We start from the raw sequence: 19,944 nt of genomic DNA on the forward strand, positions 1-19,944 counted from the left end.
AGACTCTGGGGGCCTGAAGACGGAGGAGATGGGGATGTAGGAGGCGTCGCTGGTAGGACTCCAGAACCGACAGGATCAGGGGTAAGGTAGGGGAGCAGGCCAAGAGCGAGCGTGGAGTTTGGCCACCAAGGCCAGGGGCGGGGGTGTGGAGGCAGGGGAGCGCAGGGCTGTGTGGCACACGGGCTTCCGTGCAGGGGTCTGTGGGCCGTCTGGGTGGGGGCGATGGGGCCATCAAATCCTGGTGCAGAGCTGGGGGAGGGGCAAGGGTAAGGATCTCCAGCAAGACTCTTGGTTACCTGTTTGGGCTGAGGAGCCATATGGGAAACACTATGTAGGTGACCAGAGTGGCCCCTTTCCTGCGGCAGACACAGCACTGATGACATTCTCACCCGCTGACCCTTGTGATTTTTCGTGACCCTCGTCACTGACCCCCCAGGAGGGAGACGACAACACCGGAGAGGCGCATGAGCGTGGTCAAAAGGTGAGTCCAGAGGTGAAAGCCAAAGGAGCCAATGTCACCGTTCACAGTCAAGTTCAGGGTATAGATAAGGGGTCTGTCGTCCTTAAATCCTGATTTTGGAAAACTGAAGGAAGGGAACAGTTCTTGAAAGAGGTAAATTTAAAATAAAATATTATTATATGAAGTGATATGAATGCTATCCTCAGAGATAGTCCCCCTGAAAAGATGAGGTCAAGTGACGGACAACTGAGGCATGAGATACTCGGAGGGCAACCTGAGGTTTGTGGACGTTGGGTGGACTTTCTGACTTTACTGTCAGGAAGACAATCGCTTTTCCCACCATCAGCCTTTTATCTGCATCATCAGCGATGGAGTACTGACCTGGATGAGTGATGATAATACAAAAGTATTTATTGAGTTCTTACTATGTGCCAGCGACTCTACGGATTATCCTCATTTAACCTCGCATCCTGAGTAGATGCCATTTTATCTCCTACTAGTTCTATCACCCTTATGCTTCTTTGGGAGCACTAGGGCACAGCCATTATCAAGCTGGATGAGGGATTGGAGATCATGTGTAGAAATGCTCAGGGTACCCACGAATTGCCACAGGCAGAGTGTGAGGGATTCGGCAAGGCTTCGCCTGTTCTTAGGATCCGTGGGCACGATAGAGAAACGTGGGTGTCACTGTGCTGGGAAGGTGTGTGCTGAGTCTTCCTGGCTCTCTGCGAGGGCAGTTGCAGGGATTTGTACTGGTCAACATCTGGGTCGGTGATCTGGATCATAAAGGTTATTTATCAATCTGCGGATGACAAAACTGAGGAAGGAGGGAGAGACTACATGCTAGATGGTACAATAAAGATTTGATGAGAGGGACAGGCTGAAGTGATCATCCAAAGCTAACAAAATAAAGTTGTAAAAGGACAAATGTAGAACTCTGTTTTCAGATCTAAAAACTCAAGTACACAAGTAGATGATAGAGAAAACCTGGCTTGATGGCAGTTATGGGAGAAAAGGCCGTTTACACAGTTTAAAGAGGCAACATTATTGCCCTGTACAATAATGGAATTGTAGGCTAAATTTTAAAAAAGTGTCTGAAATTAAATTAAATACGAGCCCCTTGCTAGTGATGAAGCAACATCTGACCCAGTCTCAGGAGTACATTTTTTTTTTTTTTGCGGTACGCGGGCCTCTCACTGTTGTGGCCTCTCCCGTTGCGGAGCACAGGCTCCGGACGCGCAGGCTCAGCGGCCATGGCTCACGGGCCTAGTCGCTCCACGGCATGTGGGATCTTCCCGGACCAGGGCACGAACCCGCGTCCCCTGCATCGGCAGGTGGACTCTCAACCACTGTGCCACCAGGGAAGCCCCCTACTTTAGCTTTTGATTCTATAGATTCCAACCCCTCATTTTACGCATCAAGTACCTGTGACTTAGAAAAGGGGTTTATCCAAGATCTTACAGCTGATTGGTGGCAGAGCTATACTTAGAACACACAACTACTCCTAGCTTAATCCGCTGCCCCTTCTACCTCACCAGGAGGCTCCCTACTTCCACCCATGATTTGTCTTAGAGTCTGTGCCCCTAGAAAGTCCCGGTAAACCTGAGCTGCCCCCTATTGATTCTTTCCCCCCTTGGAAAAGCACCAGGAAGGCAAGAGATCCTGTTTGAGGCATTGCTGCAGCGTGAGACAACGATCCCAGATTTCATTTCACTGTGTATTACTGTAGCTCCATGAAATACTGTATGAACTGGGAAGTGAAAACCAGGAGTGACTCAGGCTTCCGGTTGTCCTACATGATCTGTTCTCTCCTTCCTTACTACTAGAGTCCCTTTTAGATGGCCACCCAGAATAAAGGTATTCCCCAGTCTCTTTTGCAGCTAGATATGGCATTGCAACCAAGTTCTGGCCAATAGGTTGGAATTAGAGAGACTTATGGAAAGTGTCCTTAGCAGGAAGAAGCATGCCCTTCGCCCATGATGGATGGAATGCAGACTTGGCGGCTGGACCCCCAGCAGCCACCGTGGACCATAAGCTAGAAACCACGTGTTGATAAGGGTGGAACAGGATGGTAAGAGCTTGCATCTCTGATGAGCTTATGAAGCCTCTTTACCGGCCCCAGACTGTTTCTTCATGTTCTACAGGCAAGAGAAATAAAGTCCTAACGTTGAAGCCACCGTTACCATCTTCCATCAACTCTGTCATTGAATGTAAGAACAGCGTTATTTCATACATCACTAAGAAAAAGAAACCACTGCCAAATTAAACAGCTACCCCATCCAGCTAACCCATTCCAATTTCAGAGAAGTTCCAATGTAGCAAAAGGATGAGTCTTATTACATGAAATGCAGTATTTTTGGTTTTTGTTACTCATAGCCAAGCCTAATCCTGATTCAAGAAACATGAGGGAGCAAAAAGACAAGTTCTAAATAAAGAGCATGACAATCATGTAGAGGGAAGAACAAGTCTCTATAAAAGAATGACTCATAAAAATAGTAGTGACACATGACTCAATTTAGGGAGGTTTCTCCCATAACTTCCCAGTCTGGCTTGAATTAACTGGGGAATTATGTATGGCTATTTGGATTTGGCCATAAAGTGAGATGAGGCTCCAGGGGATGAGTGGGCTGGTTTTAAGATGTCAAAGACCCAAAGGGGATTGCTAAGCCGGTCCCCATCGTGTGTGATTTGGTTTTAGGGTCTCTGACTCCTTGGTTTCTTCTCCCCAACTCTGCAGGGTCCTCCTGGCTGACTTTGAGAAGGACAAATGGGCAGCTGCTGCCAGAAGCAGCTGATGACCAAGACAAGCTTGCAACCAACAGGCTCGCCCTTAGCTGAGATTCGCATGGAGATGCTCACGGCTCTTCCCGCACCAGCCCTGCTACTGCTTTCCAGTGTAATTTGAGCCTTGATCTGGTGCGAAGCTGAGCACTTTTGGTCCTCAGCACTAGAGCCCTGACCTTAAGCTATGACAACCCAGTATTAACGTACCTGAGTGATTAAAACATCAAAGGCCAATATGACACACGAAAGGGAAAGGGAAAGGGAAAGGGAAATCTGGTTTATTGAAAAGTGGTTATAAGATGGACTATCCACTTTGTGTGTCATTAAAGCAGGGGCACTTTCATAAGAAATGTCCACTTGATTACTTTTAAATTATAACAGAATAACTTATTTTAATTGATCCTATCTCCTGTGACTGCTTCTTGAATCTACCGGGACACCAGGGGCCTTTATAGATTTTGCGGATACTATGCTCTGGCTATCGTTTATTGACGGTCTCCTCATGTGATAAATGTTTTACATCTATTATTTAACACATCAACCCCACAGATAGGTGGTATCATTCCCTTTTTTTTTTTTTTTTGCGGTACGCGGACCTCTCACTGTTGTGGCCTCTCCCGTTGCGGAGCACAGGCTCTGGCCGCGCAGGCTCAGTGGCCATGGCTCACGGGCCCAGCCGCTCCGCGGCATGTGGGATCTTCCCGGACCGGGGCACGAACCCGTGTCCCCTGCATCGGCAGGCGGACTCCCAACCACTGCGCCACCAGGGAAGCCCCTCATTCCCATTTTTAAAGATAATATAACTGTGGCTCAGAGAAGGTTGATTAACTTTCTCATGGTATCACACACAGCTAATAAACGGGCTCTGAACCTAGGTGGATGAAGGCTACCATTATCATTTAGTTGTAATGGACTGTAGAAGCAGCCCTTTAAGCTTCAGTTACTGAAACATGTAAAGGTCTGCTGAGGAATACTTTTATCCTTGCATTCAGAAGGTCCACTGGGCACTGAAGACTTGTGACTATTCTGAAGGAAAGCCTTCTCTGGAAAAAAAAAAAAAAAAGTTGGGGAAACGGCAGGAGATGGACTGGATAAGCATTCTTGCTCCAGGCCTTACTTAAATTACACTCAGGCAACTGTTCCAATGGCCCGTGTAATAACCTGGCGACACAGGAATCTCTGTCAATGACAGAGGTGCAGAAGAGTTCCAATGGAACATTCCCACAGCCGATGAGGTGGACTACTGTTGGGCTGATTGCCTGTTTTTACTGAAATACATCATGTGACTTTTTGCTGAAGCAACATCTAATCTAATAACAATATTTTAAAAGTGCTTTTAAGAAATTTTCTGCTCACCTTAATTTCATGCATGTATTTCCTTGGGAAGAAAAAAATTCCCTACAAATCCCTATTTAACTTTGCCAATTCTGATGAAGATATATTATAATGATGATGGGAATTTCTTGTATGATCTCATGTTCTACATAAAAACAGCTCAGCTACTTAAAGGGTTGATTCAAATTCTTATGGGTGAGAATCTAATTCTTCTTGGTTTTAATAAACTGGAAGCCCTACCAAATGATTTCTTATGGATTGAAACACATTAAGATGAAATAAAACTTAACGTTCAAATTCATTACATTTTCCCTCAGATACCAAAGTACAGACACCAGGCTAAACTTCTTTTAAATTATTTTATTTTTGTGTAAGCTAAAAGGAAATTTACACACTGAAATCTCAAAAGACCTTGGGCATGCACATTAACCTTGTTAGAGGTTCCTCTACATGTCTCTTTTTTTCCATAGGAATTTCCCCAAACATTTAAAACCCATAGTTTTTACTGTATATACAGCCTAAACCATAGCAATCTATGATTATGTCATTTTACACTGTGCAAAATCCTCAAAAAATAGTGGTATGATAGAACAAAACAATCAGTAACAAGTAAATTTCATGGTAAGACATTCATGTAATTTGGTCCTTCTCTAAACCAAACTGATTTAAAACAGACAGGCACAATCTCTTTAAACCCCTTCAATCAAGTTCTGACAATGATCCATACCCTAGAACAAAAGCGCAATCGATGAAAGTACCTTGCAAAAGGTCAAACAGCAACAGGCCAGACTGAAAAGATTAAACAAGAGCACAAAAAGGGTAACAAAAGCCAGATCTGAAACAAACCCACCACACATAAAATTAAAAAAAAAAAAAAAATTTAAACAGGGATTGGAGCTTATTTATGAGAGCAAAAGTAATTCAGTGTATGATGTGAAAAATTAATAGGACAGTCAATGCAATCTGAAAAGACTGAAGGGGATTTCACAGACAGTGGAGATTTGACTTTTTAGTTTTCATTTTTTTATTTCAAAAGTTTTGTAAGAAGGACACCACCAGTGTATTTCACAAAGACATAAATGTATACACCCCAGCAACACAAAAAGAATAAATCTTCAAAAATGTTCACCCCGATTATTTACATTTGTTTCTAATATAAATTTAGGACTTCAGTATGTAAATAAATATACATTACTATGTATACCTTTCTAGTGCGGCTTACCAACAAATCAGCTGAACTTTAATTTTTTTTTTTTTAATTAGAGCAGGTATGCTTTTGATGGTGGGGAAGGGCTGGAGGGAAGGAAAAGCAACTGAAACCGTCCAGTTCACATCAGTTATCAGTCTGCCTTCTCTTGGGAGCTTGTGGAAGGTGTCAAGGTGGTTGGGAACATCAACACCTTGGCATGCATGAACGTCAGGTCAGGAAGGCTGGCGATCACCTTGATGGCTTCTTCACTCAGGTGCTCTTCTCTTTTCGGTTTCCTGTTGACAAATGAAAAAAGAGATGTGTGTCAAAGTGACACTTGCTGTAGGTCAAACGGGAGAAAATCTACTCTCAAGGTAGACAGCAATCTGTGGGGACTTGAGTTATCTTTCCCTCTGCCAGTCCCTGAACCTCATAATACCTTTGTGTTGAGTGCTTCCTGTGCCAGAGGCCAAATCCCTTACAAAGATTCACACCCAATTTATGTATGTTCATTACAGTTGGGCAGGTACACAGACATTCACATGTACCTGTGCACAGCTCGCAGCTCTATTTAAGCTTAGAAGCATCTACCTAGGCATACTTTTAAAATGCTACTAGGGAACTCCCTGGTGGTCCAGTGGTTAGGATTCCGTGCTTCCACTGCAGGGGTCACGTGTCCGATTCCTGGTCGGGGAACAAAGATCCTGCATGCTGTGTGGCGCAGCCAAGAAAAAGTTACGCAGCAGAAATATGATGCTGAAGCCCTAGTTAATAACACTCTGCCCAACTGGACTTCCCCCTCCCCACTGAGAAACTACCAAAGTTGCCTCAACATAAAGCAAAGTATGTCTGGCACGGTCCTTGTAAGTCATTTTAACCTCAGGCTTTCTTCAACCCCAAAGGGGAATTCCAGGACAGAAAGCCCTCAGCTCAAAAACACCCAGCCTCTGCCCCACTGGGATGCAGAGAGATGGTAGGTCCAAAGGCCGCAGCACTAGGGCCAGCTACTCATGCCGAGAATGCACATAGGCAGGAAGAACTCAGGGAGAGGGGAAATCTCGAAATCTGTTGGGTCCTATAGATGAAATCCCCTAATATAAGAAGTGATCAGCGTGGCGACACAGAGAGGAAGAGCTCCTGCTGACCCGGGTCTTCCCAGCAGGTGAGCCACAGAAAATGCCAATTGAGCCTCGAATGTGGCTCAAATTGAGCACATGATTGTAATCCAATCTTTATGTTTTCTAGGATGTTAAATATACTGAAAGATAGCTGCGGTCATAAAGATATTAATTTTAGATCAAAGTAATTTAAAATTGTTGACTCTAAAAGGCCCAATCCTCTTTTACAGTAAATGATAGTTGGTACTCTATTAGGTGCGACACAAGTTATTTCTTCCACCTAAGTATTTTCTTTGTCCTTGGGATGAGGTGCAGGAAGTCAGGAGATGAAACAAGAAAGAAAAGATAGATGCAGGTCTTTGTTTTATACCTGGACTTTTCTGTTGTTACCACATTTAAGTTCAGGCTGAAATAAAAAGATTTTACGAAAAGACTGAAAAATAAAACATCAGACTTTTAGGACCAAAGTTCTTCAATATGGGGGTCAGCTTCAGGTACACTGAAACCATCAGTAGATCAACTCAGAAGAATGGAATAGCACTCCAAATTTTTTCCGATTAAAATCTACATTTTTAATTGCACTTAAATTATGGTAAAACTATTAAGTGGATGGTTGATGGGAAGTTGCCTATCTGCATCATTCCACAATAAAACCAGATAGTTCACTTTTTAGTCTCAAAGTGAAAAACTGGAAGACTACATGGGAAAGGGCAGCCTCTCACCATGGTCAATCTTAGCATCACTCACGATGGGGTCAACCAGACATTATGTGTCGTCTGATGCGATACAACACCTATGATGTATTCCAGCCAAAAGGCTTTACCTGAATCCATCAAACCTTTAGATATAATGTCCAGTTTACAGGAAATAAGGGGAATAGAGAAATATTTGAAAACTACTTGAAGGAAGCAAATGGACAAATCCAGAGATTGGGACGTTCTGCAGGACAAGTGGACCAATCTTTTCAACAAGCCAGCGTTAGTAAACTGAAAAGCAAACAGAAGGGATGGGGGTAGATATACTAGGTTAAAAGTGACTTAGCCATAGCAGCTAGGTACAATAGTCCTAGATCGGATGCTGATTTGGAGAAAGCAGAGAGAAAGGACATTGTTGGGGAATTTGAATACATATAGCCTGGCTATTAGATGAAATGAAAATTTACTGAAATCAGTAGATGGAGACCACTGACTGCAAGGGAAGGCTCAATGCCGTATAGACTATAAAATCTCCTTTTTGGTTAAAACAACACTCATATGGGTATATTTGCAAAGATAAAGATCTGAAAGAATATGCACTAAGGAGTTATAGTGATCTGACTGGTAAGAATGTGATACTTTCATGAAAAATTTTTTGTCTATTTTCTAACTTTCTACTCTTACTGTTTCTGTAAAGATAAAAAATTATTAAAAACAGTAACCAGTAAAATTGCACCTAAATGGACTTCTCGCTTGTGGAGTGCAGTTGGGGTGTGGGGAAGGAGAACAAAGAAGTTGTTTTCACCCAAGGAATGGTTGGTAAATATTATTCTAGAGTTTCTACCAATTGCCTTATTTCAGAGACACTACTTGAAGGCTGTCTGAAGTTGTATTTAAAAATAAGAAAAAGTTTACGTAGTTCATAGTTTGTGCGTTTATCTGTAGTCGCTATGCGTTGATGTGATCTAGTTTTCTTAGAATGTAAGAAAGAAGAAAATGCTTGAGGGGAATTTGAAAATAAAAAGTTACATCATGACCTCTCCTTGAAGCCAAAGGCAGTGACCTAATTTTGATTTATACTCTTCCTAGTTAAGATTTATCCTTTTGGCCAATGCAGTACAATTAAGAGTTCAGAAATAAACCCATACATTTATGGTTAAACTGATTTTCAACAAGAGGGAAATGGGGCAAGAACAGTCTTTTCAACAACCAGTGCTGGTACAACTGGATATCCACGTGCAAAAGAATGAAGTTGGACCCCCTACCTTACACCATATTCAAAAATTAATTCAAAATACATCAAAGGTCTAAATATAAGAGTTGAAACTTTAAAACTCTTAAAAGAAAACCTAGATGTAACCCTTCCTGACCTTGAAGTAGGCAATGGTTTCTTAGATATGACACCTAAGGCACAAGCAATGAAATATATATGTACATATTTATGTACACATATATGTATATCTATCTATAGAGATATATACACATATACGCATGTATATAGGGCTTCATCAAAATTAAGAAACTTTTGTGTTTCACAGGACACTACCAAGAAAGTGAAAAAACAGCCTGCAGAATGAGATAAAATATTTGCAAATCCTGTATCTGATAAAGGTCTAGTATGCAGAATATGTAAAGAGTTCTTAAAAACAACAACTTCCCTAAAGAAGAGATACAAGTGGTCAATAAGCACCTGAAAAACTGCTCAATATCACTGGCCATCAGGGAAATGTAAATCAAAATGACAATGAGATATCACTTCATACCCATTGGGATGACTATAACCAAAAGACAGTAACAAGCCTTGTGAGAATGTGGTGACATTGGAACCCTCAAACTTTATTGGTGGAAATGCAAAATGGGGCCACTGCTTTGGAAAACAGTTTGGTAGTTCTTCAAAAAATTAAACAGTGTTACCACGTGACCCAGAAGTTCCACTCCCAAGAAAATTGAAAGCATTTGTCCACACAAAAACTTGTACATGAATGTTCATGGCAGCATTACTCATAACAGTCAAAAAGTGAAAACAACCCAAATGTCCATTAATTTATTAGTGGGATAAACAAAATGTGGTGTAGCCATACAATGGAATATTATGCAGCCATAAAAAAGGAATAGAAAGTACCAATACATGCAACAACTTGGCTGAGCTTGAAAACATTATGCTAACTGAAAGAAGTCAGACACAAAAGGCTATATAATGTATTATTCTGTTAGTATGAAATAATCAGAATATGCAAATCCACAGAGATAGAAGGCAGATTAATAGCTGCCAGGGGCTGGGAAAACTGGCATATAGGGAGTGACTGCTAATGGGAACGGGGTTTCTCTCGGGATGATAAAAATCTTCTGGAATTAGTGGTAATGGTTGCACAACCTTGTGAATATACTAGAAGCCACTGAATTGTACACTTGACATGGGTGAATTTCATGGCATGTGAATTATATCTCAATTAAAAGGTCAAAAAAAGAAAAGAAAAAACCATGCATGCCTTTTGGCAACTAGTCCTCTGGCCTGTATAATCTTCAGTTAGAGGTCTGTGGCTACTAACTAGCTGGCTACCCACTGATTAAGATTAGGAAGTAATTTTTCTCTGTATTAGAAAAGGTAAGCAAGAAGATGGAACTATTTTAAAACTGAGAACTTGCATTTCTTTAAAATAAGAAGTCACTTTCACAACCTATGTTTAGAAAGTGAACAGCACATGTACTTTCTCTTACATATGCAAAGACATTTGGAAAAGAGTATGGGATGTTGTTTGTTACATGGCAAATTTCCTCTACCTAGACCACTGTTTCTTAACCTTTTCTTACCCTACAGTTCCTCAGTGCTTTTTCACTCCATCTTCTGTGTATTGACAAAAGCCAAGATTTTGCTGAGGTGTACACTTTAAATTTTATTTTATTCAAAAACAAAAACAAAAAATGAAGCAAAACCAAAAAATAACAAAGATGCTTAAAATTCCTTTGGAATTATGCCACCCCACCTTTCTCCCCCCTGTACGACTGAGAATCACTCGTGGGGGCACTTTACAGTATTACCTTCTAATTATAAGACTTGTGAATATTTGCACTTCTCACCACTTTCAAATAGTTAATTCCTCCAAAGAGAAAACACAAAGTTGACAACTTGTTTTCTTTGCAATTTATTTTGTTTTAAATGTGAAGCTGGACAGGTACCAGAGACTAATTCAATGCAGTTACAAAACTGACCCCAGGATACACACTATAGTTTCAGTTCATTCCATAATAGTACAGAGTAAGAGAAAAAATAAAATAACTTAAAGTGGTAGGAGTTGGAAGAGTGCCCTAGTGTACAGAATGTTTTAAGGGTGAGTTGAAAAGTTAGGAGAGCAAGCAAGTTAACAATGTGGCTTAGAGCTCCTCCTACTGGCACAAAGAATGAATTCTCACCACCGGGACTTGGAACGCTAACTACTACAGTTCACTCAGTGAGACTGCAGAGGGAAAAAGGTGAGGAAACACTAGGGCTGTCCTTAGAAAAAGTTGTCCAAAAAGTAGCAGGAGAAAGCCCAAACGATAAAAGTGTCAGTTTTTTGTTTGTCTGTTTGTTTTAAAAGTCATTAGCTTTTGGTTAACATATATAGAAAAAATGGATGAGAAATCTGTATAAGGAGAACATTAATTTGAAAATGATTTATTTGGAAAGAGAAATTAGAAAGCAAGCAAAAAATCCACACTAGCTTCATTTACAAGCAAGTTCACTTAATAGGAGGCTTTAACAGCGCCAGGTAGTGTTACTACAAAGAAATAGGGGTGATAAGAACAAGGGAGAGAATCTGTGGCTAAACAAGAACGTGCAGACTACAAATCCATTCCCGGGAAAAGTTCAGGGTAGCCTTAATTATAAAACAAATAATAATGGATTTTCATGATTATAAATATTAATTGTATTAGTAATAATAAATATCTGTTGAATGGGTACTTAAGCACAAACACAGTTTTAAAGGTGATGTGATAATTCAAGCCAAAGTTTTAAGACAGGTAAGCATTTATTATTTGCAAGGAAAACACGGCTTTATTAAATGGATGTTTTTCTACAGAAGAACTGATTTAAAAGATAAATCTGAATTTGACGTGTGAGTAGAATGTATTTAAACAGGAGAAAAAGCTATAATATCTCTGCCTAACTGGGCAAAAACAGGTGAATATTTTCACTTTAAAGTGCTGATGAATCACAGATTTGGTACAGCAGAGTTGGTATGCCGATCAACCAGTATTTGCTCTTGCAGTAGTGACTTCCTGGTTCATAAGATTACCTTCTTATTAGAAACTGCCTTATTCTTATGGCTAACATGTCAAAGCAATGGATTATTCCAGTGCTTAATTATGTAAAACTAAAGGTTTCCTGAATCCTGCACACAACGCCCACATGACATTCCTGTATCTGAGATAACTGCTTTTCTAAAGGCCCTGCCCCTGAGGGGCTCCCAGAAAGCTTGTTAAAAGCAAGGCTTCGGGCTTCCCTGGTGGCGCAGCGGTTGAGAGTCCGCCTGCCGATGCAGGGGACATGGGTTCGTGCCCTGGATCCCACGTGCCGCGGAGCGGCTGGGCCCGTGAGCCATGGCCGCTGAGCCTGTGCGTCCGGAGCCTGTGCTCCGCAACGGGAGAGGCCACAACAGTGAGAGGCCCGCATACCGCAAAAAAAAAAAGCAAGGCTTCACGACCCAAATCAGAGGTGTTACACATTAGCGAAAATTCAGAAAATAAAACAGTGGCCATTCCCTACTCTCTCTTAGCCCAGAGGTGAAAGGATCAGCCTAGGTGACTCTGGGAGTGTGAAACTGGGTTCTCAAAGATGGTCATCTCAGTAGTTATGAAAGAAAAGGGGGAGCATTTCTGTAATGGCTTCATGATCTCAATTCTTTTATCAGATTCTTCTCTACAAAGTTGGGTGTAGGGGTAGGGAAGGAGAGAAAACGACATCTGTCAGCCCTTTCCAGTCTCTCATGAAATAGCTCCGCTCTAGTAAATCCATAATTAAACATAATTTGATACTATTTTCTGGAATTAGGCATCTATTGGTTTTATAAATGTAAAGTGAATTTTAATATAATATATTGAAATACTGCCAACTTATGTGCTTTCCCATCTGGGCTACTTTGTTTAACACAGAATTCAAAATTAGGGTGTAATGAGCACTAGCTTTTACCTGGTAGATGTGCTTGTCTTCTCTACTGTGGACATGAGTCTCGCAAATGCATCAGTCACTTTGAGGCTTGAGGTGGAGATTTCCAGCTTAGAAGTTGTTAACTCATACAACTCTGGATCCACACCTTATAGTATAAAATGATAGTCAGTGATGGCAAGCTGCAATGGGTACTCAGCCACAATCCAAGATGCAAAAGGCAATTACTCTGTAAACATCTGAGTCTTTATAAGCACAACACATCTTTAGAACACTGTAATATTGCATTTAGTTTTTAAATTATAAATTCCACTCTTCGGAGTTTTTACAAAGTAGGAAAATACTCTTAAAATTCCACTCTGGTATAAATATAGCCTTAATTAATCTAACGTTTATGTAGACGATACCATCAAAATACTTATAAAAAATTCTATCTGCTATAGAAAACTCCCTAAATTTTGTATTTGTTTGTGATATGAAGGTTATCAATGTTTTATAAATAGAATGCACATGATTTGTTATATAATATGACACCTCAATTTTTAAATTGACTGATTTAACTTCATTTTTTGAACCTCCCTTTTCCCTTACCTCCCTGACCATTTATCCTCCATTATTTTCATCCATATCCCCAAATTTGTAAGTTAATATAAAGTCTCAGATACAGTAAATAATTTGGTTAGTTTAAATATATTCTGACTATCTGAGGACATGAAATATTACCCAAAGTATCAAATTATTACTAAAGAAAAGTTATATACTGCATTGTTCTTTCTTCAGGTAAGAAGTGGGGAGGGTAAAATATTTTCAGAAAAAGTGAATAAAAGCACTACGTTTGAACAAAATGAAAATTGTCTCAAGGGTTATACTTCTATTGTCTCACAGCTGAATCTAGTGGCTAACAGTTCAAAGATCTTGTTAGAAAAATTCAAAACAAAGCTGAGTTAGAGGATTAGATTTATTGTAAAATCTATTTAAATCCTTCCCATCTGACTTCATTAAAATATACATACATATTTTAAAACTTTCCTTGAATATTAATTTATATCAAATATGAGGACTACAAAAAACAAGGAACAAGCAAATATTTTCAACTCAAGCTAAGCGTTGGAAAATAAAGGTAATCAGATAAAAAATTTTTAATCCTACACTCTCTTTGGTTTTAGCAAATTCAGTAGTTTCAGGGTATAATAGAAAAGCAGACTGTAAGTACAAATGTCTTATAGCTTCATCAATTTCTACTTATCATTTCTAAAAAAGCCCTAAGACCCGTAGATAAAATTATATATACATGTACCATATCGATATTAACAAACAAGTTTCCTCCTTTAGGATATTTCTAGGTTAAGAAAAAAAATCAGGAACTGCCTTCTATTAACCAACTTTGTAGCTGACTAGCAGATGTAAACACAGATCTCAGATGTTTACAGAAATCATACTAGCACAAGCGGCTTCCACAGTTACCATGTCCAACAAGGGAGGAAGGCTATAGAAAATGTTTGTTGACTCTCCGAAGTTTTTAGTATTTCATTAAGGTACAGTTTCAAAATATAATTTAAAAGGCCCTTTCTTTGTATTTCTATAATAAGTATTAAGGTTGCAATTAAAATGTAAAAATTTACAGATGCCTGTAAAGGGACCAGATGAACCCAAAGCACCTCCTTCCTCCACTATGAAAGGTTAGATTCCAAGTAACCACAAAATTTAAGTAGATGGTGAATGCACAATGCAGAGTAAACAATTGCATTCTGACTGGCAACAGGAAAGTGCTAGTAAAAATTTAGTTGGGTTTATACAATACTGACAACTTGGCCGTCAAACAGTGAAGTGGGAGATTTTTAAAAAAAAACCTTCAACCTCCCCCAACCTCCCAAAACCATTATCACCAAAAAAAGTACTATGGCTATATTTTATACTTTTCAAAAACAAGACAACTACTTACTCTACACAAAAAACTGGAAAGTAATTTTTTTAATGGAAGAGGTTTTTTTTTAACAGAACCTTAATGAGGCATAGTTTAGTTACATAAATAAAGCTAGCCAACCAAGTTCTATGCCAACCTCCTAAGTCTCAAACACAAAATAATTAAATAACCGCAAGCTAAGACAAAATGACTTTCCCAGAAACAAGTCAGAAAAAGTGCAAGCAAGTGGTGAAATGGAATACTCAGGAAAGTGTTGACACCTGTAGCTTGATGGTAAGTTTTAACAAAACCCAATAGCAATAAAACAAGCCAAAGCAAATTTATAGTAATCAGGTTTACACAGCAGCTAGAGTATATTAATGAAAATACGGAAGGAAAATATTTAAAAGGTTCCAAAGTAAGGAGGACCGCCATTGACCATGCTAATTTCATTTCCATTACAGCTCTAAGCTTCTGAAACTGCTTGCTCTTCTCAAAGCTGTGTATGTATACTGAGCCTGGTTTATCAGGTCATTTCTGTACTTCTTTATACAGTCAGATTATTTGTGCTCTTATGGGTGATTTTTAACTGAGTTTGAAATGTAACCAAAAATTAAATTTAAACCAGGTTTTTAGACACCCAAAAATAGTGACCTCATTTAAATTATGATACAGTCCATGACAAAACAAAGCTGAGAGCAAATTAGAAATAGGAGCTTGGTAATTCATTCTTGGGATTATAGTAATAAGGAAACTGATACACAAGATTTTGGGTTGCTTCCCCCCATTAAGTATTAAAAACTAATTAGCTCACCCAGGTCATTTCATAGCTCACATGTGTTTAGAAGTAATTTAAATAGTGAAATATTTTGAAGTCAAAACCAGACACATTAGTTTTTCATATGCTTGTAAAATCTTGGAAACAATGAAAATGATAACCAGGGGATTAGATTTGCGGAATCCAGTCATTCTACAAAACGGCCTTGGAATGTCCTTATAGCACAATCAGATTTCCATAACCAGCTCTTGGAGAAGGGCATTCTGGGTCCCAGGTTCACCCTTAGCTGATTGTCTTAGTCTCCCCCATTTCCCATCATGGCTCCTAAATTGCTAGAAGTGGGTGGCAGGGTTATCTAGCTGAACAAAACCAGCAGATTCTCAGGAACCAGGCTGGCTGTCTAACTGATCCTAGTGGGGACTGAGAGGGACCCTCCCTATGCATTCTGGGCATCAGCATCTATATAGCACCTCAACAGCCGCCTGGTATCAATGGGCATGATTACCAGATCACAAGTTGGGATGACAGGGAGTCATTAAAATCATATTAAATAAAATGTAAACATAAAAATGCCATTATATTTTAATCGTTTATTCAGTTAGAAAATGACAAAGTACATTAGGCCTTTGGTCAATGAACTGAACTTTTGCCAGGCTGAACATTAATTTAACAGGCACTCCAGTAAGTTTTAATTTCTAGCTTTTAGTATCTCATAGCAATTATTTTCTATTATTATCTTTAACATTTTTTTTTTCCTCCATGGAAAACAGTAAACTTTCTATTCAAGAGCTACATAAAACAGTAATAATTCTATGTGGGACTATATAACTAAGTGCTAGACTCCAACATTTTGGAACCTAATTATACATTTAGCAGCACTAATGAACAACTAATTGAATGCTAGAATTTGTAAAAGGTTCTATTATCACAGACACTATAATGTAAAGTCACCTTTGTGTACTAAAATATTCTTATATCTCTAAATTTGTATTTTTTCAAATGGCTTTGTAGAATATGCTTTAAAAATAAGCATATAAAATATCACATTTTCTATTTACAGGGGGAAAAAAAAACCCTGCCTTTAACTGTGTAAGGACATTAGGGCTGTTTTATATCTAGAAACTACTTTCAGCTCTGAATATTATACTCTGTCAGTATAATTTTAAGCTTTCCTTAAAATACATTTCACATAAGTCATTTTTTATAGTTACACTACTAGAAAATAACAGTAGATAGATGAAAGAAAAGTAGTAGACATTATAGAGAATACAATCTACTTGTTTCCTTGTTTATAGGAAAGTCAAGTGATGTGGTCATGCTTTTAGTAAATAAACTAGAATTATGGTTTTAACACTCTGCTGACCTGGGATTGTGGTGCTGCTGCTAGAGCTACTGTCATCCACGGGCCCAAAGAAATCAAGGTTCAGAAGAGTGGAACCTCCACTAGCTTGAAATTCAGTGACCGTGTTGGTAGGCAGCCACACAGAAGGTAAGCCAAGGGAGGAGGGGTTATGTGTAAAAAGGGGTAAGACACACACTTGAACATGCAGGTTATAATTAGTAGTCATTACATATTTTTAAATCAACATTAAAACAATGTGTACAGTATTAGTTTTTCACTGCTAAGGACATTTCTAAAGTAACAATTTAATTCAATGTACATTTTCTCATGTACAACGTAAATAATTTGACACTTAGTAAGGTTTTAGTTAGGAGTTCGGTTCTTTCAATTGAAACTCGAAGCCATACCAGAAAGACCAAGGGGAAAGTATACCCGTTAAAGGGAAACAATACTTTAATCTCAACCCAACATTAAATCACTGTACATGCCCAAATAAATCTTTTATGTTAGTAGTGTTGGTTTCTAATTAATGCTTTTTAAAAGTGACAAAGTTGTCAGTTTCAGGACAGGCACCAATACATTAACTTAGTTTAAAATAAAATAACGTAATAAGGAATGTCATAACTGCCCTACCCTGATGTGCAACCTCAAGCTGTACTGTTCCCCTTTAACTCTGAAACAGTAATCAGAAATAGTATACATTTTTAAAGAAGTTGTTTGTTAATAAAAAGCATGATGATTTGACTGAATAAGACACCAGACAACAGCAGAGGGTGCATCCAGGCTTTCCTTCAGCACGGATATTCAATTGGATGCTTTCCAGATATCCTGGGATCCCCCACTCTAAGGCAAAGCTGATAGAATAGCAGGTGTTTTAGACCATGGCTCAAACAACTTATGAAGTATAAGGAGTAAGAGTAATTATACCTCAGAGTCCAATTAAAACTTGTGATGTCAACACACAGGAAAACTAGCATTTTGTATTACTTAAAAACCCCACCTTATTGGAATAAGTTAATCCTTTTTCAGGATTTTCTTTTAAAGCCATAAGTGAAACCAATTATTTCTGGAACTACCTACTAGTATTTTGAGATAAGTTTTAGAAAAGGATCATGAAAATCATTCGTTTTTCCTTTGCATATAAGTGCACTATAAAATATTATTAAATCTGAAAACTACTTTGAGTCAATAAATATGGATCTATTTGCACATCGTTTTTGGTTAAATAATTGTGCTTTGTGCTTTAAAGCAGCCTCTACACACAAGACTTTGCATCCAAGAAAATTCCATGAACTAAGACTACAAAAAAAAATTTCAAGTAAATTGGTCTTACCTAAAATATCATTTAAACTGCCTAGATATTTGTGAAAAATAAGGAAGCTTGTTTTTGTCTTGAGATAAAGAAACTAAAATTTTATCTGGCTACTACTACCTATATATGGACATTAATACTGTTAATACTAGTAACAGCTGGTTTCTTGAGCAATCACTATTCAGAAAGAAAGCCTGAATTTCCAAAGATAAGAAGTTATGTTCAAACAAAAAAGGAAGTCAGCAGAGAGAAGTCTGTCTGAACTTTGTAGCTTTCTTAACTCTAGCTCTGGTGCTAGAGGCTCTACGGAGAGACGTACCATCTAAAGGGTTAGTAAGGCCACTGCTACTCCAGTCAAACTGGACGGGTGGTAGAGACTCCTAGAGTTGAAAACCAAAAAATCAAAATTAATCAGTATAGGTTGTAGCAACATAAAGAATCCTTAAAAATAAAACGAAACACTATTATAGCAAGATCATTAGGCAATAAGATACCTAAAGACAAAATTGGGATAATTTACAATTTCAGAAGGTTATCTACAAATATTAACACAAACTGAAATTGCAAAATTTATAAACAGTACAGCTTGTTGACATTAAAAATGTTGTATCTGAGAAATGGAATTATCTTTACATTTTCAAACAGAAATTTATGGACTGATCCTATGTCAAGATTTCAATCTATTCTCAAATCATGATTTAAACTACTGGCTTGATTACAATAAAAATATTTAAAAACATCACTGATTTTTTTTTTTCACTAAAGAGTTATCCACTTTATTTTAAATGACTATCCACTTAAAATTTCTTAATAGATAATATAATGCAATAGAGAAGGTACCACTGAAAGTGAGGCAATTTGGGTTATTAAAGACTAAGTAACTAGTTGTATAAACATGTATAGTTAATTTAGTTGGTTTCCTTATATATAAAAATCTAAAAAAAATCAATCATCTTCTTTAATTTAGAAATTGCTTATAATCAGTATGAGAATTTAATTTTTAAAATAATGTACTGAAAAGTATACGTAGAACTCATTTGAGTATTCTAGGTTTTAAAATTCTGTTAACTACCAAACACATAAAGATAAAATGAGCAAATGATACATAGAAGATGGAAGGTAGTACAAAACATTTAAAAATGATCACTGCTTTATTTTAAGAATATTCTTGACAAGAAAAAAAATGCCTTTTTTTCATTTTCTTGTTTTATTTTGAGGGTGGTGTTGGCAACAATTATTGAAATAACCTATGTTTTATTAGACTCTTACTATCAACATGTTGCCATCTTTTTTTTTCTACATTGCTCACCACCATGCTTTACTGTAAGGTAGGCACTTATTAAAACTTTATAATCAGGACTTCCCTGGTGGTGCAGTGGTTAGGAACCTGCCTGCCAATGCAGGGGACACAGGTTCGAGCCCTGGCCCGGGAGGATCCCACATGCCGCGGAGCAACATGTGCACCTTAGCAAAGAGTAGCCCCTGCTTGCTATAACTAGAGAGAGCCCGCACGCAGCAACAAAGACCCAACACAGCCAAAAATAAATGAATAAAATATAAAAAAATAAATTAAAAAAACAACAACTTTATAATCATTTTTTCTGTGTAGACAAAGACATTGTTCCCTGTAGGAAGGGAACATGAATCGGCTATTTTTGAAAGTTCAATCCCATGACATTATAATACAATTGCTTTGATAACCAATTATAGGCATGTTACTATAAGCACTTAGTCTCCCCCATATAAGTCGGGCCTGGAGATGGAGGGGCTAGGTATAAACAAAATAAAACACTAACATTAGTGGTTGCCAGGGGTGAGAGAGAGTTGTGGGAGCTGGAGTGGGGTGGGGCGGGGGCTTGGCTGTGGAAATGGAAGAAATGCT

General features: G+C 38.5%; 1 protein-coding gene across 6 annotated transcripts in view; it reads right to left on the reverse strand.

Annotated features, from left to right (window-relative positions):
* Nucleotides 1-4,919: 4,919 nt before the first annotated feature.
* AFTPH (aftiphilin) overlaps nt 4,920-19,944 on the reverse strand; it is a 64,248-nt gene continuing 49,223 nt past the window's right edge. For 2 of the 6 annotated variants that reach the window (XM_060168741.1, XM_060168742.1), the window contains 4 exons: nt 18,382-18,442; nt 16,772-16,855; nt 12,752-12,875; nt 4,920-6,064 (listed from right to left, as the gene is read on the reverse strand). In XM_060168741.1, the coding sequence (XP_060024724.1) occupies nt 5,920-6,064; nt 12,752-12,875; nt 16,772-16,855; nt 18,382-18,442 (414 nt within the window). In that variant the 3' untranslated portion in view covers nt 4,920-5,919. Of the gene's footprint in view, nt 6,065-12,751; nt 12,876-16,771; nt 16,856-17,383; nt 17,424-18,381; nt 18,443-19,944 lie in introns of those variants that run through there. The other 4 variants (XM_060168743.1, XM_060168744.1, XR_009544031.1 and 1 more) reach the window with 4 other exon arrangements.

Source organism: Lagenorhynchus albirostris, chromosome 13 (assembly GCF_949774975.1).
Source record: "Lagenorhynchus albirostris chromosome 13, mLagAlb1.1, whole genome shotgun sequence".
Classification (NCBI taxonomy): domain Eukaryota; kingdom Metazoa; phylum Chordata; class Mammalia; order Artiodactyla; family Delphinidae; genus Lagenorhynchus; species Lagenorhynchus albirostris.